Genomic DNA, 26,531 nt, shown 5'->3' with positions numbered 1-26,531 from the left:
GAGCGTTGACATGAGTTGGTCCTGTCCTATTTGTCAAAAGGATTTTTCATGGAAAGATAGCATGCAAAGACACATGAGCAGTAAACATAGTACTTCCGGTTTTCCATCTCTAGAAATCGCGGACCTCCGAGTCCGCGAATAGTATGTCCTGCGGTACATTGACCGTAGGAGCAAACGCAAGAATTACAAAGAAAATGTATGGAGAATGAAATGTTTTATTAAATATTTCTTGACAAATTAACAAATGTAAAAATGTGAAAGCGGAACACAATAGATTGATGTATTAAGAACCACATTGTACAAGAATTGAAGTGCAGACTTCGAATTTCATTTGTATTCATGAACGTTTTCTGCGAACAGTTTTTGAGACCAAAATTATAAGGCGTAGAGGAGAAATGTATGGCGAAAACCGAAAACTTAAAGTTTATAAACGGGGATTATCGGCAAACTGAATGTGATCGAAAAAATGTGAAAGCAGATTTGATAAAACTATACATGAATCTAACTCACCAAATGATTTACATCTCCTTCCGATTAGATTTCATTTGTATCTTTGCCGTTAGAAAACTACAAAAAATCGCATACTGTAAACACACGGCGGCAGTTCACATTGAAATCCCAAAATCCGCTGTCTTTGAGCTACGATATTTCAGCCGTCTTTGCTCCAATTTTGCCGCAAAAGCCATCGTTTGAAAGATCTTTTGCTCCATTTTTATTATCAGGAAATTTTAAGACCAGTGGTTTTCCTACTTCACAAAATATTACTCTGTGTAGGCTGCATTTTTGTGTACCATCGTAGATGTATATGAGCCCAAAGTCAGGCTTTCGAATCAGCGGCTATTACCAAGTTTCGCGAGCGGTTAATGTAAGATGCATCAAAATTCACCGACTTCAATGTCCGCGATTTCTAGCGATGCTCCATTTCAATCTATGTCGATTTCTCTAGCTGCGATTTCTCTGCAGTGTCAGCTGTTTCACTTGGGGCATCCGTTTACCTGTATGGTGGCGGGAATGACAGGTTCGGGCAAGACGCTCTGGGTTAAATCTTTGTTGCAACAGGCTCACACGACAATTCACCTACCCCCTGAGAGGATTGTTTGGTGCTATTCTCAGTGGCAGCCCGCTTATAGCGAGTTGTTGATGACGATACCTGGAATTGAATTTAGCAAGGGTATCCCTGAGACCTTAGAACAAGATTCTTACTTTGATGTTAATAAACGAAACTTGATTGTCATCGACGACCAAATGATCGAAGCCGGAAGTGACAACCGAGTCGTGAACCTGTTTACTAAAGGATCGCATCATCGCAACTTGAGTTTTATTTACATCGTGCAAAACCTCTTCCATCAAGGCAAAGGCAATCGAAGCATCAGCTTAAACAGCCATTACTTGGTACTTTTCAAAACCCCCCGCGACAAACTGCAGATTTTGACACTAGCAAAACAAATGTATCCTGGACAAACTGCTTGGTTTATGAAACAGTACGAAGACGCGGTACAGAGACCATTTGGTTATCTGTTTGTTGATCTTAAACCAACCACTCAGGACAGTTGCAGATTGCGAACGAACGTATTACCTGGTGAAGAAGGATTCGACAAAGGCGAAATTGAAGACAAGGTTTCTCACGAACTATTGCAATATCTTAAGCAGCAAAACCTGACGGCTCCCCCGGTTATTCCGGAGATGCAACGCTTACAGAATAATATGGATAATCTTTTGAATCGAACAGATCTTTCAGACTATGATAAAGCAAGGCAATACATGCAGCTGCAAAACAGGTTTTTGACATACAAACACCAGCTGAATTCAATACCTGAAGCAACCCAAGAGCAGAAACAAATTTCTACCACAGAGAATTCACCAACAGCATCAGCCGCCAGTCAAAAACCAGTAACTGTACTAGCCCCTAGTCAACAACCGGCGATTATTCCAGCCACGCCATTTCAACCACCAGTACAAGCCACCCCAACCACAATACAGGGGCACCCAACGGAATATTTCGTTAAAATATCTGTTCGGAAGACGATTTGAGATCTACAATTTTCGGAACATTCATTGTAAATTTTTTTGCTTGCCTGCCTTTCCTAGGATTTTCGAATATCTAAAAAATGGTATAATTGTTCATTTTTGACGGATTTTTTACTCTAAAAATGTCACCTAGAATTTTCGGGAGCCTTTCTCTGGCTGGAATTTTCGAAAAGGTAAGTTTTGATCCCTATAACTTTCGGATCACTAGACTTTCAGCTAGGAAATCCGAACAGATAAAAAAAAATTAGGGAATAAAAATATGCCTATATCTACCGTTTAAATACTAAAATACGTTCAACGGTGCTATCTTTAAGTGGTTTTGAACTATATTCTCGATGGGTGCCCCTGACAATAGCACCATCGCCTTCCTTGATTCCATCAATCCTAACACCTCCTCCCACGGTGGAATCATTATCTCCGCCTAAAAAGCGGAAACGACCTCAAATCCGATTCGTAAATTACTTGGATGATGAACCGAAAAGGCCTTCCAGACGCTCCCGGCGAATACATAAAACCTCGCCTTACAAATCTTACAAAGAACAAGAAGAGGAGTATTAAATTAAATCATTGTAATGTTGAACGATCGAAATAAAAGTTTATTTTACTTACAATCTGTGTGTTTAGTGTATTATTATTAACCGAAAACTCGTGTTTATATCCGAGGTCACTGAAGCGTGTTCACTCTATTGTTTTAACTTTTCGATTGGTCATGCTTTGTTCACTAGAGCGCATCGAGTCTTTACCATTGTTTTAAAAACAATTACCGGTATGTTAGCAGTACTAAATGTATGCGACAAGACAACTTCAATAATTACGAAGCTAAAAACTTTGACCAAAATAAATACTCATGCCTGTTCTGTGTTATGCTGAAAACCGCTCCCACCATAGAGTAGAAAGTTAAATTATGACATCATAGATCTTCACAAACGTAATTTCGTTAAACAAAAAAAGTGCCAGTGAAATGTTGATTTCGTAAACTAATTAGTTCAAGTTGATGCGAATTCGCGTGCGATAAATCTTGGTGTTAGTTGATTGAGAATCGCGAAGTTATTTAATTCTAGTTTGGACTAGAAGCAAAAACTTACCAGAGATGAACAGAATATGCGGGGGATATGAAAATGCCACTTTGGTCTATCACAGCAAAACATTGCGTCAACCTGCATACATTATATTCGAACTATTACCCGAGTTAGAATGGAAACGAGAAATAATTGCTCCCATGACTTTTCGGTTGGCTGCTCCACAAAGCTTAAATATACCGATAATTTTGCCTTTAAAAAGACTTCTGAATGCATATTCTTTAATGTATATCAAAATATTATTTTATTTTGCGACAATAAACAAGATGAAGGCAATACTGTCCCTATTCTATTTTTAAATTATGATCTCATCATTTTTATGACGTTTACCCCTGGGGTATTGTGACGTCACTATTCTAGTTTTAGATTACGCCCCAATGATGGAATTTTTCTATTTTTAGATTACACCCCGATGTAATTTTTCTATTTTTAGATTACGCCCCATTTTCGATGACGTCACTTACGCCCCATTTTTGATGACGTCACCTACTTAATTAATTCCACAAAAAATAATTAATTCCACAAATAACAGGAGTAACCGGTCCTTCCCTCACTACTGACCGTTTTCCTATACAAAACTTATATATTTTAGTTTTTATTTCTTACATTGATTAACCAAAATATTTGTATATTTTCTGCATATAACTGTCATTTTAACTTTTTGTATCTTTGTCCATGCAAACAGAGCAGAGTTGTTCATTTTGTTATAAAATTCGTGCTATAAAAGACTTTATCTTTATTATTATTAATACTTTCAGATGAACTGAAGAAAAGATCGGAATATTACAGTTCCTTGCTATATTTAAAAATTCGTTACATAACTAATTGTTAAGCGTACTATCATTTCAAACTGTTCGATAACACAGGACTTGAAACCACCTAACCCTGGAACTTGTAATTTTTCTCTACAATGATGGCCTCAATTTCATCTCAGCGAATTTGAAGGAAAGATTTCTATTTTTGAAGTAGTACCATCGGACACCTTGTGCACCATTATATTTTTCTCCCAGGTATTTTCCGTTAAGATTAGAGATATCACAATTGCTGTACCACCAGGCGCCGGTACGAATTACAGCACAGTTACCACTATGTCGGTCATTATCTCTGTCTTTAGTAGTAAACGCCATGTTATTAACATTATGACCACGTGTTAACGAATCTCCCGCTCTACCTGAATATGAACCCACTTCAAGTCGATACAGCGCCTGCTCATCACCGATATTGAACTTGCCATATTTGGCATACGCTCTAACTCCGTCCCAGTCTTCCAGCTCCACTCGTAGAGACATGGGTCTAGAGGCCGTCAGCCTGTGGATTTTGTCGTTTCCTAACCAGAACTCAGCAGTCAGCTGACCAAAGCCTGCTTTGTAGTCGTTCCATCCCCGATAGAAGTCTACCGAGCCGTCCTGTCTTCGCTGAAACACTGTCCAGCCTCCACCGTCAGTACGCATGTCACAGTAGACAGTGAAGGGACCTTTACCGTCTGGGTCGACAGAGTACACTCCACTTTGAGTGTGACCTGATTTTAACAGATCCGAACAATCTCGACCTGAAATGAACCAGAAGCTCATTTTCAAATAACCATTTACTTACTGCAGCAAAATTTGTCTGGCATGAAAGTTGATGCTCTTTGATTAAACAACAACGGTCAAGGGTCCGTCTATTCGTGGAATGAACCTCAAAAAAGACTTAGTTCCCTCAGTTAGCGTGCACTAGTTTTAACTTCTAGCGCATTATGTAATAAACTAATTCTCTGTGCATACTTTGCGATATTTATCACTTTCAAATCAGGGCGGTTGACATTTCGTTTGATTTGTTCAGAGATCGCAGCAAATCCGGCGATTCGATTAATCCCAGCTAGCTATTAAACATTGCTTTACTTCAATCGGCGTTTCATTTTACGCAGAAGAATAACTCTCCCGCTATGTTTAAATAAAAATTTGACCTCCGTAAAATCGAGTGGCAAAAACGGAAAATGAAAAAGACGAATTCGATATCGATTACATGGCAAGAAACATAGAGTGGCATTAAAGGGGCAGTGTCACCGAGATCATAGTGCAACTTGAAATCCGATGAAGGTGTTGTTTTTAATGCAAATCCACTAGTAGTGGCCTGGCCTTGCTAAAACACACTGTACTAGTCATGAAAAATATATTGTTAAACAGTTGTGTAGCTATGGACGGGTAGGAAGAAAGTGGCCAAGAACTTGAAAAGGTCGCGCCGACGTTTTCAAGTTGACAGTGTTATTTGGAAGAAAATCACATAAAAACCATTGATTATATACATCTTTGAGAATGAATTCTTGCCTGACACTGTCCCTTTGAACACCTGGGAGAACTCTGTTTAAAATTAAGGGATGAAAAGAAAATTTCAGTTTTAGTAGCAACTTACCGGTAACCGTTAAGAAAGGAAATCTCGCAAAACATGGTTTCAACGGGGTTTCAATAAAATGGCAAACAACAAACAGCTAAGCTATAAAGGCAATGGCAGCTGGGTCTATCGAATGTCGATTTACACCAGATAGAGGATAATATTAAATATTAGATATTAAAGAATTCAAACTACGTGTTGTTTTATTATAAGTTGTCTTCCAAGCATACCTTTAATGACCTCAACGTACGAACCAGTTTCGACATCAAACACTCCAGCACTTGTTGCAACACAAATATAATTCCCTGTATCACTCGTTGTTATGTCTCTAATAATTAACGCGCCATTGATCTGCTGGGTCCGTCCAACTGGCAGTGCTGCTTCTTGTCTTTTCCAGCTGATGACTGGTTGTGGATCACCGGTAGCGCTACAGTTTAACCTCAAAGTGTCGCCAACAACTGCACCAACTTTCACAGGAGGTTTAACAGTAAACTGTGGCAGAGAGACCACAACTAGGACAGTTCTCTTCACAGCACTTCCCAAAAGGTTTCTCGCAGTGCAGATGTAGTTGTCAGAATCAGCTTTACGGGCGTCAAGAAGTTTGATGACACTGTTGTTGTACTGCACCCTCCCTTGAGGTAACTGACCAAATGACTTGCTCCACGTGACCACAGGTTGTGGATTGCCAGTCACGTGACAAGTGGGAAGAGTGACGTCACTTCCTTCAATAGCGTGAAGAGGTCCAGAAAGAAGGGTAACACGGGGACGAACTACAAGAAAGCAAAATAACAATCCGTAATTTGACACCACAGAGAAACAGTTCCCGTGCATTGTACATTGGAAACAGCATCGTTTATCTCCTCCCGCTATCTAGCTTCTGCAATTAGCGTTGATATTAAGACTCTGTGTTCCATTGATATAAAAGATGTCTAAGACCAGACACAATTATTCATATTTACAGTTCATTCTATTTTACCAGCTGCTGTAACCTAAAAGAATTGTGTCGTGTATTTAAGCCAAATTTAGGCATCGGGAAATGGCAACAAATTAGGTAAAATATAAAAGTGTCTTCTTAGAACAGCAAAGGAACATTTTAATAACACAGCAAACACAAAAGAACGTGCGGATGGACAACTACTGAATAACATTTTTTACGGTTTGAGATATGAATTGGTTTTTTGAAATACTGTAAGAGTCCTGTAAGGTTAAACAGTTGTAACCATAGCTTATAATGCACGGGAGACAACACGAAGCTATGGTTTTGTCTACTAAGATCCACAGAGGAAATTTCTTCGCAAACATTAAGTTTGATAGTGAGTATTTTGCAAAATTTAATAACAAAGACTAAACTCGTCCGTGAAACAGTCTCTTTCATCCTTTCCTGGAGATTATTAAAATTCACAGCAATTCAAGTCCATATGCAAAGATGGGTTTAATAAGCAACTGAGGCATCGCCCGTAGATTTATGAAGTAGCACCTTTACAATTTTTTAAGCCGGGGTCACGGTATTTAATTTAACCATTTTATATAACGATAATAAAATTTACATACCGTTTACTTCTAACTGTGCCACAGCCCGAGCGTTTCCCAGGATGTTTGTTGCTGAACACTGATACACACCCGAGTCATTTCCGGTCACCTTCTTTAACTGCAACTTTCCTTCTGAAACCGCTGACTGAACGATTTCTGACTGATTGTCTAGTTTTCTCCACATTAATGCAGGCTCAGGATTACCGCTGGCTGAACACTGAAATGAGGCTGATCCACCTTCGTTCACTGTCAACGTCACAGGAGAAACAACAACAGCAGGAGATGATATCGATTCACCAGGTTCTCCTTTACTTCCCGGCATGCCTGCGGGCCCTATGTCTCCTTTCTCACCTTTGGTTCCAGTCTCTCCCTTAAGCCCAGCAGGTCCCATAATGCCTTGCTTGCCGCTCATTCCTGGCGATCCCATAATGCCTTTATCACCTTTGCTTCCAGTTTTTCCTTTCTGTCCCCTTCGTCCCCGGGTTCCTTTGTGTCCTCTTGGTCCAGGTGGGCCGGGAGGGCCTGGAGGACCTGACGAGCACGTGTCACCCTTTGATTTACACAGTTGCGATAAAAGTTTGATCATTGCTTCTGCTGTGTTTTTATCTTCTGTTGCGTTTTTACTGGAATCTGCTTGACGTCTGTTTCGATGGGGTTTTTGGATTTCTACCAACAAAAAAAAAGATTTCAAATGGACATAAAGGGGAGATAAAAAAAAGCTACTGTTTTATTACATTATACCTTTTTATTTATATTAAGATAGTTTAACTCCTTTTAAGAAGAAGTAACTCTTCTTGCTTTTAAACGTTAGCAGTACAACAGAATATTACCCGATATAGCTAATCCAGGATTAGCCCAAAGTTGGATTTTAGTTACATGGTTGTATTTGTCTTTCAATGAGGATTTCTGTTAATAATAATAATAATAATAATAATAATAATAATAATAATAATAATAATAATAATAATAATAATAATAATAATAATAATAATAATAACAATAATAATAATAATAATAATAAACCTTTATTTAACCACGATCTGTTTTAAAGCAAATACATGCTTGAAGGGTCGTGTGTACGTGTGACTAACTACCTACCTAAGAGAAATTAATATTAAATTGTAATAAACTAAAATAAACGATATTATATTTAAATAAGAATACGATTTAAAATTGAAAATCACACATGTGTTTTGGAGTTGTCTGGATTGACAAACTGCCAAAATTAATTAATTAATTTTTAAATATGTTTACGTCCTCTCCGTCACTTTCGACTTTCACTTATTTCAAACTGCACGAAACATTAGCAGTGAAAAACACTTTACGCAAAGGAAAATAAAACTTAGAGCACCATTAATTCTGGATTAACGTTAATCGTATTTTGAACAACGCGGCCCAGTTGGAAACATGTTTTTGACGAATTGCTCTTTGTTTTTATTTTTACCGCGAGACTCACTGAGACAGCAACATATATTAATATCACAAATAAACACTTCCAATCGAGACAAACATGATACATGATACTAGTAGAAATGGCAACATTGCTTTGGCAGATAGCATATCCTAAATGTATGGAAATCCTTTTGTGTAAAAAACGTTGCAACCTGCGAGTTTCGTCAAGCTGTGTTTTTTTTTTTTCCTTATCACTGGGTCAGCAAAATCAAAAAGAAAATTCGTTCGAATTCTTGTTTTCTTGTTGTCTGCGTTTGATTTGAGACAACTTGACCTGCTAACCTTCGGTTTGTTTGCCACAGCACACAGGAAGTTGAAAGAGCACGTAAAGCTCTCGGGATTTTCAATGCGACAGAGTTATGAATGTAAAAATATAAAGTTGTATTAAATTAATATTCAGTTTGTTTACAGCAAACTTCAAAAAGTAACGAACATTTAAAGGCAGCAACCTTAAACGTTATTCGTCTTTTGAGCATTTGGAAATATTGGCGAAAAACAACAGATAGATTGAAAGGAATGTGCATCGGGTATTTCAGTTTCGTCTATCGTTTCTGCTCTCTAAAGTATTGTTATTTTTCCAAAACTAAAACCAGTTATGTCGGTCAATGCTTGCATTTCATGTGCCGGTGTTGTACGTGGACTACGTGTTTTCACACTTGACACAATTATTAGATCTCGAAAGATCGATCGGTCAAATACTTTTAGGCACACGTCTTAGCGACACTCCGTTAGTTGCAATTTTGAAAAGGCTCGTACGAAATGATCTAAAGCATCCTATTTCTACTTTTTTTCGCCGGGAAGTTTACGATATTCTCAAGGCCAGACTTACCAGGAAAACTCTTGAATTTCTTCATGTTTGGGTTGTGTGACGGCGACTTGGCTTCCGCAACGCTTTCAAGAGCGTTGATTCTCTCCTTCTGCTCATTCAACTGTAGCTCAACTCGAAAGAATCCAACGCAATAAAACACAATAGACAAAACAGAAATGACAGAAGCAAACGAAGGCAAACTTTGCGTTTGAGCAGTCATTTCGGGGTGATTTTAACAATCCGCTATTTTACCCGAGACACCAGAGTTGTTTCCCGGGAGTTGTTTAGTAATGGCTTCAGCTCGTTATGCGATACCGAGATCACGAGTGTGGGTGGTGACGTGCCAAACTGTTCTAAGAAGCTGAAATTCGCATTGGATTTTAAATCTCCATTGACAGTATAAACTGAAATGCGGTATTTCCGGAGTTCAGCAAAACGGTTTTGTTCAACTATTAAAGAGTTTTAGTCGCGACCGAATTGTTGGGAAGTTAATACCAAGTTTCAAACTGACACGTTATCAGTGTGGTGACAGTACTTCCCTTTTCGTCTCAATACTGAAAAAAAAGTAGCCTGCGTGGCTGGCGTTTTTTTTTTTAGGGTTTGAAGTGCACACAAGCACCCAGCTACGCAGGCTAGAATTGAGGCTAGAAAATAAGAATCGAAATGGCATTAATAATTAGTTGCTCGGGAAGGGAGAACACAAATTGAATCACCAGCTAAAAATGACCTTAGGCTGAGATGCCACATGTGTTTGTAATATAAGCAGTTGTTCAGACTAGGATTTTTGAGCCATCGAAAAACAAAAAGAAAACCAAACCAAACAAACAAACAAAACATGTGAAGTTTTATACGAGAACGAGCAATGCAACACAAGTCGAGTTCTAATGCAGCTTTTAGTGAGAGCAATTGGGCTTTGTGCTTTGTTTCGTAGTATTGTTAGCTTTGTTGGCTTACTTTCTTTAATACTCAAATGAACTCAGTATTGTCCCCTTCATCACAAGTCAGGATGGCCGAGCGGTCTACAAAGGCGCCAGACTCAAGGGTCATTCCCTTCCCAGTATTTAATTGGGGGAGTGTTCTGGTCTCCAAATGGAGGCGTGGGTTCGAATCCCACTCCTGACAAAACCCTGTCAAAATTTTAACAAACTCTAAAAAGGAAGTTTTTATTTTTACTTTTGTTTCTGAGAGAAATAAAAAATGAGCCAAATAGGCAAAAGTGTCCTATAACGGCATATGTAACATTGAGTGATCGCTGACCCCCAAAGACAGGATCTTTCCAGTCCATCGCAGGCAGGGTTTACCTCCAAAATTAATATGGCTAGTAATTTAACGTTTGCAGACGTGATTTTTGACTGTTCAGAATTTCATCCTTTAGCTATGGACTCTCCACAATCGTCTGCCCATCGTTTCGTACGTAGATATCACAGGTAGGCATACATAACGTGAGGTCTGCTGTGATTGGCTAATCAACAGCAAGGCGCCATATTGAGATATTTTCAGTACATTTGCATTGAAATTTACATGCGAAAAGCTGATCGCAACAAATATTCTGCGGGTCTAAAGATCTCTGCCCAAGAAAACAACGCCATGTTTGTGCTGGTTTCAGGTAAAAAAGTATTTTTTATTGTTTTAGGTCTTTACTTTACATTGGGCAGTGTTTATTCTTGAATTTTTAGCGTCTAATTGAGAAGCGTTTTCCAGGCATGCAGTAAGCTCAGCTGTAGCTGAATCAGTGGCTGATAGCACGTCGTTTACACCATAAACTTTTAAAGAATTTATCCCTAAAGGGGCGATTTTTTTTAAGCTCTTTGCTCAATTATAATATAAAAGATTTAAAATAAGTTCAGATTTCAGTCAAAGCATTATTTTGCAGTTTAACCTGGTTTAACAAGGGCTTCAGTTGAAGTGATGATCATTTGTTTACATTCAAAATTAAGGCCTAAATTTATTAATATTTGCCATATCTAGCTTCCACGCCATTGCTCTTAATTGAATTAAATGTTCGTTGAAGAGGATCAAGAATCCGAATTACTAGAATGAATTCAAAATTTAAAAAGGTACTGTATAGGCTAATATTCTTTCAATTTTATTTTCAAATACTGCACACTGAACAGGAGTGCAATAAGCTTAACTCAGTTTTCGTTTTTAGGGTGTAAACCAAGTCCGTGTTTTGAACAAACTAACTGGTGGATTTTCCAAAAATGAAGACAAAGACTCAAAAGAAACAGATGATAAACCAGAGGAAAAATCCATGGCCAAGTCTCTTAAAAGTGTTAGTAAGAAAGTCTTTATTTACAGCACAACCCAGAAAAGCCCTTACACTAAAAATATTTGTAGAATGTTATTATGACATGAGAGAACCAATCAGATACAAGATATGGTTGTGACACTAAGCATGACCAAGTTGACTGGTCAAATTCGAATAAAAGTGTTCATGCTTTGTGGATTCATATACATGTGTAGTAAGAAAGTGGGGCTATCCAACAGACAGATTTTAGCTTTACTGCAATGATAAAGGTTCTCCGATTTTGTTTATTAATAACAGACTGTTGACAAAGTACGGCTGAGACTTAAGGTGGCGTCCATGTTGAAAGATGCTTCTGAACCTGATAAAGATGAAGAGAAAAGGTACTGCGCATTGCAGTTTACTGACAGGGTTAATATCTTGTAAATAGACTAGAGAAATGCTGAGTTTTTTAATGTGGCTAAATATTTATGTAGCTAAATGTAATTTAGGCAAAGTTAAACTCGAGCGGAGCTGGCCAGCGGTCTCTGTGCCCTTCAGGATGGCCCTTGGGGGCTTTGCGAGGCCTCTTTTTTTGTTGTGTTTGCTATTAGCATTGCCCTCGCATTATTGCCTTGCTTGCTTCGCAAAGTGCTGCTCGCTGATCGAATTGTGTGACGGTGTCGGTTAGTGGCTGCTGTTTGGGTGGTTCCCGCTGCCAGGGTTGCCATGGATACCTCCTTTTATGCTGCTTGCAGCTGGCCTCCCACTAACCTTTAAGGCACCAGCTCCCAAAGCTCATCATTAGCGATGAGTTTAAGAGCTCAGGATAAATTAATCCGTAGTAAATTAGAATCTCATTTTATATACAAATATTACAGTTGATGTCAGTTTTAAGTTCTGTGTGAATTTCAAGTTTGCTAGCGGTGAGCTTCACGGGCCTGGTTTTCTTGCGGTTATTTCACCCTCAGGTTTCCTTGCGGTTAGCTTCACAATAGTTTGCTTGTTGTTAGCTTCACTCCAGTTTGCTTGCATTAGCTTTTATTTGTTGGTAAGGGCAATTAGCTATTACCATTCCGCCTGCATTCTGCCTGTCATAGTACCCGCTCTTGTTGTACTAGCCGCAGTAGACTGGACCGGGTCTTGTACATATGTAGCTAAACATGGCGGCCATGTTGCCTTGATTCAAGAATTAAACCTTCGAATATGTACTATTTCACTGCCATTCTGCCGAATAGGGTCACTGACCCCACTTTGAGCGTCCTCAGTTTACCCAAACCTAAAAAAACAGCTAATCCAGAGTTACCTGTGTGATGTACTAGCTGGCATATTCCATCCACTGGGTGTAGTAACTGTTAGCTGCTTCAAACTACAGATACAAAAACACTCTACCTCTTAATTTATTCACTGTAGTACATGTAACCTAAGGGTAATACACAAAAAAGAATAAGAGACATTATGAAAATGAGGCAATTTTTGGTCCTCAGACTGAGTGACAAGAATTATTGTTAATAAATAATTTCTTTGTTTTCTTTAAACAGGGAAAAAGAATTTCATGCAGTGTTCCATGCAATACAGAATGAGGTAATTGATAGTTTTGCTGTAGATCCCACCTGTAGTGTGGGGATTGTAGGTGATTTGTTTTTTTTCAAAAGAAAATTTTTTTTTTAAGAGAGAGGTAATATTGAAGCTAAAGCCAGGGACACATTAGGCGATTTTATTCGCTGATCGCGGCAAATTTCATCGCCGGCGATTGGCGAATAAAATCGCTGATATCTGACATGCCAGATATTGGCTATTTTTGCCGATCGCCGCGATTGGCAGATAAAATTAACAAGTGTGTCGCCGGCTTAAACTGCATAATTTCTGAGTAATTGTGGATTCATACTGTATAGGAGGAGTGTTGATATTTTTTGGGACAGCTCATTGAAGCATTTACATTCCAAGTGATCACAGTTAACTCCCACTTTGGGACTATTATTAAGAGTCCATATTGGGATAGGCTAGATTTCCGCCACATTCTCGAGTCCAGTCTTTGTTTCTCCACGAAAGGGGGAGGAGCGTGGGCTCATTTTTCCATAAAGGGCCTGGAAATCAAGCCTAATAAAAGAAATATTAGGAAACTCTGTATTATATAGCAAAAGTATTTTTAGCCTGTGATTCTTATTTGTTGGGACTCGAACTCCTGTTCGCAGTAATGGGTGTCTTTATAATAGCGAATACTGTCTGCAAGGTGGGAGTTGACAGCATGTACTTGAATTATGTCACTGTTCCACAATTATTGAAGACAGTAATTTGCAGTAATTAAAGGTACTTGTTAATTGTAAAACTCTTAGAAAGAAGAACTCTTGATGTCAAAAGAGAAAGAAGAAGAAAACATGTGGGACATTGTTGATTTGGATGATGAAGCAATTGAGGAGTATGCATCTAATGAGCTGCTGGGTCAGTTCTTGTCCAACACAGTGTTTAGAACTGGAATTCTGTGTGTTATTCTGTTTAACAGTATACTGATTGCTGTGGAGACAGACCAGGAACTTGTAAGTACAATTGTACTTTGGTTCACACTTACAGTGTGTTTAATAGTACCAGTGGTTATTAATACTGAATTTTGGCCTAACCGAGGGCTGACATATAAAAATTAAACGGCATGCAATGCATGCAAAAGGTGGTCTTAAGGACATTTGTCAAAAAGTCAACGTAAATAAACGTAGCTGGCAACTTCTGTGTTGAATGTTTGTTCAAAAATTTGCGTTTTCTTGTAGCGTGACATGCGATTATACGATGTTCAATACTTCTGGTGAGCGACATGCAAGGTCAAGTGCTGTCTTGTAACTGTTTACACAGACAGACCACACAGGTCCATTGTATTAAAAGATATCGAGATGTGATCATGTCTGTCTACTGTGTGGCTTTCTACTCAGAAAGATGGTTGTGCTCACAGAGAGTGGAGGGAGGGGGAAAGGAGGGTAGGAAGAACGTATATCATCATTTCTATCCAATCTCAGACCTAGTGGTAAAACTGCATGACGCCCCTTCCAAAAACTAAAGGTTGTGTTACATGGGACAACTTGCAACAACAATATTTCGTGCAACAATGTTGGTAGCACATTGCGAGTTTTTGACTTGGGTTCAAGAACTCGCCAAACGTGTTGCCGAGTCAAAAGTTGTCCAAAAAATCGTCCCCGGTATCACGTTACACGGTGTTCGGTTTTTTCGCGCAACATTGTTGCGCAAAGAAAGAATCGTTGTTGTAAGTTGTCACGTATTATAACACCGTCTTAAAAGAATCGTCTATGTCACATGGAGAATTTAATATCATATACTCAAGTGAGAACACTACAACATTCACAGATGTTCGTAACATTGAGCTTGACGAAAGCATACAAACAAGAGTTTCTCTACACATAAGTAATTGACTTGCTCACTCAGGGTATCATTATGGGCCACCAACCATTTCTGTTCTTCAGTAGTAATATATGACTGTAACTGAACCAAGAAAGTGACCCGATGTAGAACATTAGAGCTAGCTATTAAGTTGCTGCCTCCAACGAACCGGTCCCCGGCTCGTACCGCACGTGTTCTAACTGTAAAACCTGATACCCGAACGGTATTTCAGCTGGCGGCTCGACGCCTGCATTGAGAGGATAAAGCATCGCATTGCAGTGAGGGCACTTGAACAGCTCTCCTCCGCAATGAAGGCAGTGAGGATCTTGGCGAAAACAATTCAACAGGCAACCCTCGTGCGCAAAAACTTTACAACATGGTAACGGACGAGATGGAGTCTCTCTTGGGGTGTTACAAACAATGCATTTGGATGTCAGGAAGGCGGCCAAACGCTCATCATCCCTCCTCTGTTGTTGTGGCCTTCTTCGCTTTGTTTGCTTTTCCATTGTACTCATCAGATGATAAAGCTGTTGTTGTAATTCCAAACTTCGCAGTAGTTAGATAGCAGTGCAGGTGTCAAAACACAGAAGTTGACCAAATACTCAGGCAGGACAGGTGTTATGCTTTAGACGATCCCTTTCAGACAAATTTATGACGCTTTTTCAAAGTTCAGGCACAGGCAGATAAGTCTCTGAGTTTGAGGCCGCGTGACGTAAGCGTCACGGCATGCGCTATTTGATCCCACACATTCACTATAATTTGTAACGATTGAACCTCCGCTTGAGTCAACTGATCGTGAGAAATGCTCCATAAAATACTGAATTTCGCATCTTTTCATAACAAACTTTGATCTACTGTAAGCCAGCTGGGGGGCGGTGACGACTATTGAGGAATTAACGGCCTCAAAACCCCATAAAAACACAAAAGATCACACAAAATATGAAAGGTAAGTGAACTTTATTTATCTGGCTTACAGTATGTCAAAGTTTGGGATGAAAAGATGCGAAATTCAGTATTTTATGGAGCATTTCTCACGATCAGTTGACTCAAACAAGCACCAAAGCCAAGCACCAAACGCCGTAATATATGCGTTGTATATTTTATGATTTGCGATCAGCGTAGAACGTAAGAGTTTTTAACATAAAGTTGTAAATTAAAATTTTAATAACTCGCTCTTACTTTTGACTTAGCTGAATTTAGTCATGACTACCTTGAATGATGTATTTCTTTGATATGGTCTCTCGTTTCAGACCACAGATGTTTTGCATCGCTCAAACCTTTCACAGAAAACTTATCTCTAATGTGTAGTAATTATATTTCGGTGGCCTGACTGACTGACTGACTGACTGCCTGATTGACTGACTAAATGACTGACTGACTTACTGATTGTCTGTCTGACTGACTGAATGACTAAATGGCTGACTGACTGACTGATTGATTGATTGATCGATCGATCTGCGCTGCAGTGCTAATTCTTGCTATCATGCGAAATCTTATACGTTTTTTCTTTTCCTGAAATGCTGATTGCCACGTTTTTTAATGTTTTGTGCGGTTGGGGGGGAGGGGGAGATGGAGGGGTGAGGCAAGTGCAAATATCGTGAGAAATGCGCAAAATGAGTAAAAAATATCGTAACATATCTGTACTCGTTTGGCTCGTTTTTTGTACTCTGCAAAGCAGTTTTGATAATAATAAGAACTGTTAATCATTATTTAACAGGAACAGAAGTACAGTCATTTGTTCTCAGTGTTGGACCAGTGCCTGATGACAATCTTTGTATGTGAGATCCTTGTCAAATGGTATCATGGATTCTTTATGTTCTGGAAGATGGGATGGAATGTTCTTGATTTCTTCATTGTGGTGGCTCTTCTTCTTGGACCATGTGAGTTAACAATGAGGAGCTTATAGAAGCACTTGCACTCAAAAGAGGGGCGGCCCTTATTCGAAGAGGCTTACACTCTGATAACACTGTTTGATTATGATATGAAACGCTATATAGTGACATTTTTCACTGAGTTTGTTGTTGTTGTTGTTGATACCATTCTTCGAAAAAGAGTTGTAAGATTCTTTTCAAAAAAAAAAGATTGTTTGTGAATGAGTTAATAGTACAAACGTATAGATGCAAATATCGCGTTATTTGAAGTAGCTCATGATTATTTTGCTTTGTTGTTGCTTTATCAGTGCTTAGTACAGGATCAGGTAGCAGAGGAGTGTTGAGAATTCTTAGAGTGTTGAGAGCTTTCCGCAGTCTTAGAAGGTAGAAATCCCACAGGACACCTAGTGTTAGTTAAAGCAGCTGTCTTATATGGCGTACGATCCCCGCCAAAATTCATTGTTTGGATTTTAACTTCATCATTTAAATTTTCAACTTCAACAATTGAATTTTATATATCAATTCAAAATTTTACACCTTTCTTTCAGATTTCACATTATTGGAGATGTGTTGTACACTTATCTTTCCATTTTCTAACTCAACGTTTGTACTTGACCTTGCTTGCTGTACATTTTTAACTCACTGAGAAAATTTTCAACTCGACTTTTTAATTTTTGTTTACGCTTCAGTGATCATTTGTCAAGACAATAATCCTTTGTCGGGGAGGGAGGGGAGGGGGATAGACCTCCTCCCCAGGCTCTTTCGGCTAGATTCCTGCCAGGACGGTAATTATAGTAGAATGTTGCTTCGATTGGAGTATTTAAATCGTATTCTTATAAATTTTGGGGAATTGCCATAATCGCCCTAGCATGTTTATCGAGTGCACAGCAATCGAGCGTTCCTACATACAGGACAGACCGTTCTTTCACTGGTCGATCGCAAAGGTCGCCCTCCTTTTATTGTATCGGATCGAGGATCAACTGATTTTCCTGGTAGATAATGGGTTTACAGTACCTAAAATCAGTGAGCTATTGGAAATTTCAAAAAGGACGGTGGAAAGCGGGATATCTATGTTTGGAATCAGGATATCAAGTGAGCTATTAGGTTCTTGGTCTTGTCACGGTTTTCACTAGGTTGTGATGGAAAAAAATGGTTTTTACTGATATTTATAGCCTCCAAAGCCTTAAATACTACTACAACATCTTGCACCATGGATGTTTATCACATATACATGTACCTTATAGTATTTTTTTTGGATTCAATTGTTTCCGATGGGATTTTTACTACATTTTAAACTACGTCTTGCAAAGGTACGACAGCAACGTATACAAAATGTCCGCTGCAAACATATTTAACAAACTAATCGCTAGTTGGGCAACAACAACAAAACAACTGAGGAGCGGAAACGTAGACTTACGGAATCAACCTAGTAAAAAACCGTGACAAGACCAAGAACCTAATAGCTCACTTGATATCCTGATTCCAAACATAGATATCCTCCTTTCCACCGTCCTTTTTGAAATTCCCAATAGCTCACTGATTTTAGGTAATGTATAAAACCCATTAATTATCTACAAGGAAAATCAGTTGATCCTCAATCCGTTATATTAAAAGGAGGGCGACCTTTGCGATCGACCAGTGAAAGAACGGTCTGTCCTGTATGTAGGAACGCTCGATTGCTGTGCACTCGATAAACATGCTAGGGCGATTATGGCAATTCCCCAAAATTTACAAGAGTACGATTTAAATACTCCGATCGAAGCAACATTCTACTATATATAGAGCCTGGGGAGTAGGTATATCCCTCTCCCCTCCCTCCCCGACAAAGGCTTATTGTCTCGACAAATGATCACTGAAGCGTAAACAAAAATTAAAAAGTCGAGTTGAAAATTTTCTCAGTGAGTTAAAAATGTACAGCGAGCAAGGTCAAGTACAAACGTTGAGTTAGAAAAAGGAAAGCCTTAAGTGTACAACACATCTCTAATAATGTGAAATCTGAAAGAAGGGTGTAAAATTTTGAATTTTGATATAAAATTCAATTGTTGAAGTTGAAAATTTAAATGATGAGGTTAAAATCCAAACAATGAATTTTGGCGGAGATCGTACGCCATAGTCTTAACCCTTTCGAAAATGACTGTTTCAACTTTTGTTTGTTGAGCGCCAAACGTCTTGTCAGTTACTTGTAGAACATAAACCAATTCTGACTTGGTTTCTGTGCATGGGCCCGCAGGGCCTTCACCTTCACCTGTCCCCTGGCGCCAAGTTGGCGCATAGGGCCTCCACATGTGCTCTCCATCGATTCCTGTCTTGCGCTGCAGTGCGCACCTCTCTCCAGGACTGCCACCCTGCATTGGACCTCTTCTTTTCTACTGTGCGCCGCCAGGTTGTTTTTGGCCTGCCTCTCTTTCCCTTTCCCTCTGGGGTCCATGTCAGGGCAGTAACACAGTCATTGTCAGGTTGTTGTCTGAGGATGTGTCCAATAAATCGCCATCTCCTTCTTCTTACCTCTTCACTCAACCTCTCCACGTTAGCCCTTTCCAGTAGCTCTCTATTACTAATCTTATCTTGCCATTTAATCTTCATTATCCTCCTCAGGCATCGGTTCTGAAACACATCGATTTTCTTAGCATCACCTTCGTTCATTTTCCATGTTTCGCAACCATACATGAGAACTGGTTTGACCAATGTTTTGTATAGCCTGATCTTCGTCTTCCTCGACACACTGCTGGAATTCCATACTCGATTTAGCTTCACAAACGCTCCCCTTGCTTTCCCTAGCCTAGCCTTGATGTCTTCTTCTCCGCCCCCTTGCTTACATACTGTGGCTCCTAGATAAATAAACTTCTCTACATCTTCCAACGCCAGACCATTCACTGTGATGGCTTCATTATTCTTTGCATTGACTCTCAAGACTTTGCACTTCCCGACATTTACCCGAAGGTCTGTCCTTTCTGCATTTTCTACCAGCCTGTTTGTTTTCAACTGCAGGTGCCTTTGGGTTGAGGAAATTAAAGCTACATCGTCAGCGAAGTCTAGGTCCTCAAGTTTTGATGTAAATTTCCACCTCAGCCCGGTTCCCTCCTCTTTCACAGTATGCCTCATTGCCCGCAGGGCCTGCTTTCCTTTATTTCCACTCGCCGTTGTTCGCGTTAATTCCGTTTTTCGCGCTGCTTTCTAACTTACCGAACGCCTTAGGAAGCTATAACAGTTTGTAGATTCATTGTAGCTTTATTTGCATTACAAAGCCGTGTTTCCATATTTTTAATTGATATTCGCCTGGTTTGAATTCGTAGTATCAGTTCACTGCCTGGGTTACAGATAGTTGTACAGACAATTCTGCAGTCCGTCCCAGGTGAGTGTTGCTTGTTTTTGTTACTTTTGTTTGGCTCAAAAAGTTTAGCTATTTAGTTAACTTTAGTGTAGTTTGGCTTGGTTTCGTTCAGTTTGCTCTAGTCTAGTCTTGTCTAGTCTAGACTAGTCTAGTCTAGTCTAGTCTAGTCTGGTGTAACCTACTCTAGTCTAGTCTAGTCTTGTCTAGTCTGGTCTAACCTAGTCTAGTCTAGTCTAATCTAGTCTAGTCTGGTCTAACCTAGTCAAGTCTAGTCTAGTCTAGTCTAGTCTTGTCTAGTCTAGTCTAGTCTAGACTAGTCTAGTCTAGTCTAATAAAGTCTAATCTAATTATTAACTGCTAAAGCCTAAACCGTTGTTCCTTCTCTCGACAGACATGGCCAACATTGTCCTTCTGCTTGTGATTATCATGTTGGTGTTTTCTGTGATTGGCGTGACACTGTTCAGAGACATTGTACCGATGTATTTTGGAAATCTCTCCAGTTGTATCTTTTCAATATTCAATATTTATTCCTATTTTTTATTGTTTATTATCTTGCCATACCTTGAGAAAGAAAGCTTAGAAAGAGCACCTTAATTCTGTTTCATGTTAACCACACCAGCGACAAGCTTTGTACGTAAAATTGACCTCTTTCACGCGCAAATTATCGAGTTTTACTTCCCCTCCTTTACTCCTCCCGGACAAGCCTGGTTTTGAATTGATCAAACTGTTAAAAAACTTTCTTAGAAGACCTTTACGTAAGGCTTCGAAAAAATGTATTAATGTATCAACCCCCACCCCCTTAAATAGATTAGTTTCTGACGAAGACATTCTTTTGGCCCGTAATGCACTGTTTCCTACAAATCGGCTTGTTCGGGTATAAAGACTTTACAGTATGACATTTTTTGATCCCCTCTAGTCGTAACAGTAAAATTGTAACTATTAAAGTTAATGTTTTTGATTGAATTATTTATAATCCTTGACTACTGTTAGCTATGTTTTATCTTTTTGTTTGTCTAACTTAAGATGGCTGGATGGAAATTTTCAAAGCTTTTCAGGTAATAATGGGGAAAAAAGGTGCAGATTTAGTTTAAGCTGAACTTAAGTTTCAACAAGGCAATACATCTCAAAAGGGGCAGAGAACAAGTAACAAACAGACGGTTAAGCAGTCGAATTTTAACTTCCTGGTTTCAAATACACTCCTTAAAGTGCTACTTCGACGAAATTTCATTTTTTCGGAAATATTTTATCACAGAATAACTATTCAGAAAGAAAAAGATAAAAAGATTCCTTCATCAAAATTTCGAGCTCCGAAAATCACATTTTCCATATGAGCGCGTTGAGGCTAAGAAAAGCTAAAACTTTATTAAGAACATGCTAAGAATGTTAATGAGACTAAAATTTGGATCATTGGAACTTTTTTCTATTTGTTGTGAAAATGAAAGATACCACCGTGATTTAAAAATCAAAACCGCAAGAGCATAAGAACATGTTTAGGCTAAGAGTAGGTAAGAATTCAGAAACAAATAAGCAAGATGATTTTTCTGATGTATTTTCTCGCAGGATGTTGGAGAGACTTATTATGTTGGTGGAGGGCTCTTTCTTCTCGTCTTCATAGCTATCGGTGCGTTTGTATTTGCCAACCTTGTTGTTGCTGTTGTGGTTACAAATCTGGTGAGTGACTTTCACTGATTTTAAAAAAAAATTACTTAATTTAAATAATAAATTTTGTTAGCAATCCCTTACTTTGCAAAAAGTCTACAGCTCTCGAATAAGGGGGTGCGGGGGGATATTTTAAGGAAAAATGAGATGTTGGGATTCGAAAAACCAGGCTTTATTTCTTTATTTCTTGGTATGTTTTTTTTTATTTTTTTTTTATTATTTTTTTTTTTTTGCCATGGTCTGCTTTAAACACACGCATCATTTCATATGAACAGGAATTCGCTATGGTTGATGTGAAGACTGAAGGCAAGGAGCGTGAAACAGATGATCTGAAAGCCAAACTCGAGGAAGAAGGTAACTTGTTCATACATTTAAGAGTTAGGCATAAGTGGGTTTGTTCAATAAGCGCGAGTAAAATCCGCGTAAAGGCAAGAAAACGTTTTCTGATGGAGGGAGTTTAAGCAAACCACAAAGACAACAAGAACGTCGCCAAATAAAAGAATGGCTCTGCATGTGCGTTATGAATCTTTGCATATTTCTTAGTCGTCCTCTGCAAAAAAGGATAACAGCAACAACGTGAAATGACCAAATTCTTCTTCGATTTGATATTGACTGGTATATTCATATATCTAGCTGGCGCTACTTTTCGATATTTTCTCAAACCAGTACATATACTGAACAGATCTATACAATTGGGTGGTTCGTAGTAAAATACAAATCCACTTTTCCTCGGTGTCGCAATCAGAAAATCTGTTGGCGGAACGAGTGGTTCGTACAATTTTAAGAAGGCCTTGAATTTTGGCAGTCGTCTAAAAGTACTTGAATTTTCGAACAGTTATTTAAAAATACCCGTGAAATTTGAACATTGGGGATGAAGTTGAACTTAAATACAGATTTGCGTTGGGTGGCCAAACGTACTCGCAAGTTTATTCACAAGTGTTAAACTAAAAAAGCCATTTCAATGCCATCGCGCGCGTTGCAATTCAGTACTTGAAGTAAACAAAAAAACCTCACGTTGTGTGGCCAAACGGTGAAAAACGTGCGCCGTCTTGCGCGCAAATTTAAAGGGAACGTACGTCGACGTCATAAGTCGTGGCAAGTGCACGCAAGTTCTGACCAAACGGAGTCGCACATTGACGTAACTTGGCCAGACCTTATTTAAGTGAAGACCAAAATGCAGGTTGTAAGGGCGCGGCCAAACGGAGGAGCGTGCCTCCGCCAGGTTCCACGCTTTAGAAATAAATACGGCATCTTGTCGGTCCTTTTTACAACTAATAGATAGAATAGTGAAATTCTTTTTGCCCTTATTGAGATAGATAGATAAAAACTTTATTTTAACACGATAATAATAAAAGCTAAAAGCTTGTGGGGTCGTGTATTTATTTGTGCTTTAGACACTACAGTACCAACAGTTGGAGTGGAAGAGGTACCCAGTTTTGTTTACCTGAAACAGATGCCGTTTCAATTACCGGTAAGATTGACCTTCTTCTCTCAAAAGGCTCTTCACTAAGAAAGAAAAGGTGGAGCCAAGCCAGGGAGACGTTTCACGGCTTGTACAATATATTTGGCTTGGAAATTGACGGCTAACGGCTTTATAGCAGCTAAAAATCTTTTACCTACTTTATGATGACAGGACAGACTCTTACAAGGGTCTGGGTGCCAGAGGATTTTATTGCGGCGACAAAGAGCGGCGAAGCCGCGATCGGGGTGTCAGAGGTTTTTTTTGCGGCGACAAAGATCGGCGACAAAGACCGGCGAAGCCGCGATCGTTGATAGAGTGGCGAAGCCACGATCGAACGAGCAAAAATAAAACTCTTTTCGCCCGCCACGATCGCGGCTTCGCCGCTCTCAAATAGTGTCTTTCCTGCAAAAAAGAAAAAACTCTCTGGCACACAGGGTTGATTAGTTAGCGCTTCGTATTTGAATTTCATATAATGGTTTTTTGAGCCGCTACTCTTGTATTTCCGGCCAATTTGCAGGGAAGAGTTCATATAAAATATAGTTTTCATTACCTTACAAACAAGAGGCGGAACTCTTGTCGAATGTAAAAAGCTCCTTAGTTCGCTGTAGGTTTCTTTTCTCTTGTGTTTTCTGTTCTCTGTCTCAGGCGATGTTCGTTGTATGAGAGATTGTCCGGTTGGAGGTTTTACTCCAGTAATTCACATTTCTTGGTTCGTTTAACAGGATTTGACGAAAGTTTCATGTGAGAAACTGGAAAACTATTTACTGATTCTGAGCGCGATTGAACAAAATCTGGTGGAATCTAAGAAGATTGAAGAAGAGATAATCCAGGTTAGATTTATTGATCACTTTTCGTCGCATGGTAAAAATCAACTTTACAGTGTTTCCCATTTATTTTGCTTTGAAGTAGTAGCTTCAGCCCTTACTTCTTCTGGGGAAATCAGTCCGTATTAATTCGTGACCTGCTAAATTTTGATCAGTTTAGTTCAGTCACAAAGAAAAAGAGGACAGTTTGAAAGACCCCGCGTTCCTTCACATTTAGGTTCACACGGCCGGGCCCACTTCTTTAGTGGGAAGCTCAATGGCTTAATGGTCAGCACACAAGTTGAAGTACGGGTTCGAGGTCTGCCCTACTGCTCTGCCCTGTCTGCACTAATATTGCCTATCTCCATCCAGGAGTATTTTTTCTTTTGGTATCCTTAAAAAATACTCAGGTCTCGATAATAACCAAGACGATCCAAATTGACCAAAACATGCCTTAAACAAAACCTAAAATAAATTTTACTAAAGGTAAGAAAAGAAGAAGTAGATTTGTGATAATTCTTGCGAAAAATAATAGTCAGTGACCCAAGCTGTGTCTTCCGCACTGATGCCGGTCGGGCGCTTTGCCATTTGTGGAACCTTAGAAATAAAACTATGTTCTTACTTCTAAAATCATTTTTGTTTTCTTCACTTGTAAGATTTTCGGTGAGGTGTCCGATTTACAAGAAAAAGCCAAGAAGGAAGGCATTCTAAAGAACGACGCCGACGAAGTCACAAAGATAAGGAGCGAAGACAATTTTATGGTATGGCCTTTTTTATTAGCTTGTGTTAAAAGTTGTCTGTCTCCACTTATTCCTTAAGAAACTTGACCAATATAAAACTGTGACCAATATATCCTGGAACAAACTAAACTCTGACGTTTTGCGCGTTGCTCATTGGTTAATAGTGTGTGTACGTCCCCCTCCCCCACAGTTAACTGGCGGTGACTTGATATCGAACCTGATGGAGATGGAGCAAGGCAAAGTGTTTGACTCGCACAAAGACACGTTGGGTTCCATGTTACGAGAGGGAGCCAGGCTGATTAGCACAGCAACACAGAAGAAACAGTCATCAGACGAACGCAGAAAGTCTTCTTTCTTGCCTAACATCTTTCATAGAGGATGAACACCTTTACATCTTAAATCTTAATCTGTATTTCTTATTTTATACCGTGAAGCATGCATGTAACTAAGCAGTTGTTGCTTAGCAATAATCATGACGTAAGTGACCACGTGTTTATGCTTGTCAAACTGGTCTGACTTGTTTACAGTTTTAGAGAAAGAGTTTTGAGTATAAATTTATATTGTCTTTCGAATGGTTCTCAGATTTCAATAAATGTTACGTCACCCTTTCTATGGCATAGTTTTTATGTCTAGCATTTTTTTTTCTCGTGCAGAGCCTCGGTTCGCCTGCCATTAGTCAGAACTGGCCGACCGGTCCGGTGTTGTTGAATGTGAAATGGGCCTTTTTCACGAGATTTTACCACAAATCCACCACAACAGTGTATATTTTTTTATGCATTGACTGATTTAAAAGGACAAATCTGGCAAACAACGGGAATCTGTTCTCGAATATACTGGTCTGATCGGCCAATTCTGACTAATAGAAAGCGCCCTAAGAGAGATCAAATCGAAGCTTAGAGATTGAACAGAGTAAAGTCGGGATTCTGGCTGTAATATGAAATTCACATTTAATTACAGACAAAGGTCAAAAGTTGTTTTCAAACTGTATAGACCCATCAGGCTGATATTGATCAAGACAGCCGTGGAATCCCTTGACGGGACATGAACTAAACACTCCTGTCTCGTACGCGTCCCAGCCGGACTGTTTACCAGTCGATAACCAGTGTTCGGCGTGTTTGTAAACTTCTTTTCCGTAGCGATTCCTTACATAGAGCCCTGGATTGAAAGGCACGTTGATCCAGCTACCGCTGAAAAAGACCTTCGTTGGAGGGTGCTCATTAGTGAGGGACCTTCTGGGGCTCATCCTATGCTGGCCATACATCTGTATGGACCATCCGTCAGCGAGAAGCTCGATCTTTCCACCGGCTTTACGGCCTTCTACACAGCACCATGGTTGCTCTAATAACGAAAATGTTCAGTTATACAAATACGACATTTTCTTTATTGAAGTAAATGGTTTGTTGTTCAATCATTGACTACGACACCTCAACAGCAATTTTATCATCCAAGAGCTAGGTATTTTTCTTGTGTTACTTTTAGTACAGAGTAATCGAGCTTTACCACTCCATTTGTCAAAATAAACTTATCTGAAGACTCGCAACTTAGATTAGTACAAGAAATCATCTCCAGATGTCGGTTTTGACTTATTCGGTTTTTTTTTTGTTTATTTATCTATTTATTTCTGTTCATTTTTAACGTCACATTTGCGTCGTAATAGACTGTTCAGAGCCCTCCATTTTATCGTATTTCTTTTTTCGATCGTAACAACCTGTGATATGGCAACTGCGAGATTTCTGTTCATTTGACTAAAATTTGGATAAGTAAGTAAGTTTTTTCGAAATTCCATCTAT

The 26,531-nt window shown here is 39.2% G+C and overlaps 2 protein-coding genes, 1 non-coding gene and 1 pseudogene across 6 annotated transcripts in view; 2 read left to right on the top strand and 2 right to left on the bottom strand.

Moving 5' to 3' along the window:
* Positions 1–26,531, bottom strand: part of LOC144647739 (uncharacterized) — a 74,341-nt gene that overhangs the window by 35,406 nt on the left and 12,404 nt on the right. The window contains exons 1-4 of one of the 2 annotated variants that reach the window (XM_078507413.1): positions 9,289–9,571; positions 7,029–7,673; positions 5,708–6,247; positions 3,665–4,656 (exon numbers count right to left, since the gene is read on the bottom strand). In XM_078507413.1, coding sequence (XP_078363539.1) covers positions 4,013–4,656; positions 5,708–6,247; positions 7,029–7,673; positions 9,289–9,487 — 2,028 coding nt within the window. In that variant the 5' untranslated portion in view covers positions 9,488–9,571 and the 3' untranslated portion in view covers positions 3,665–4,012. Of the gene's footprint in view, positions 1–3,664; positions 4,657–5,707; positions 6,248–7,028; positions 7,674–9,288; positions 9,572–26,531 lie in introns of those variants that run through there. The other variant, XM_078507415.1, reaches the window with a different exon arrangement.
* On the top strand, positions 10,268–10,389 carry Trnal-caa (transfer RNA leucine (anticodon CAA)). Its single transcript has 2 exons — positions 10,268–10,308; positions 10,344–10,389. It is a non-coding gene; the product is annotated as a tRNA-Leu (tRNA).
* On the top strand, positions 10,736–25,350 carry LOC144647755 (cation channel sperm-associated protein 4-like; annotated as a pseudogene). Its single transcript, XR_013569624.1, has 17 exons — positions 10,736–10,873; positions 11,236–11,324; positions 11,417–11,539; positions 11,813–11,895; positions 13,033–13,075; positions 13,828–14,028; positions 16,593–16,755; positions 17,055–17,130; positions 20,040–20,098; positions 20,469–20,579; positions 21,068–21,132; positions 21,638–21,748; positions 22,012–22,090; positions 23,131–23,207; positions 23,921–24,028; positions 24,658–24,762; positions 24,932–25,350. The product of XR_013569624.1 is annotated as a cation channel sperm-associated protein 4-like (transcript).
* Positions 24,931–26,531, bottom strand: part of LOC144647742 (uncharacterized) — a 55,317-nt gene continuing 53,716 nt past the window's right edge. For both annotated transcript variants that reach the window (XM_078507420.1, XM_078507419.1), the window contains one exon: positions 24,931–26,079. In XM_078507420.1, coding sequence (XP_078363546.1) covers positions 25,706–26,079 — 374 coding nt within the window. In that variant the 3' untranslated portion in view covers positions 24,931–25,705. The remainder of the gene's footprint in view (positions 26,080–26,531) is intronic.

The sequence above is a fragment of the Oculina patagonica genome, chromosome 4, assembly GCF_052425735.1.
Source record: "Oculina patagonica isolate OP01 chromosome 4, crgOcupat, whole genome shotgun sequence".
Taxonomy (NCBI): Eukaryota; Metazoa; Cnidaria; class Anthozoa; order Scleractinia; family Oculinidae; genus Oculina; species Oculina patagonica.
Note: the sequence above shows the minus strand (reverse complement) of the source record. Positions and strands in the feature narration are given on the sequence as shown.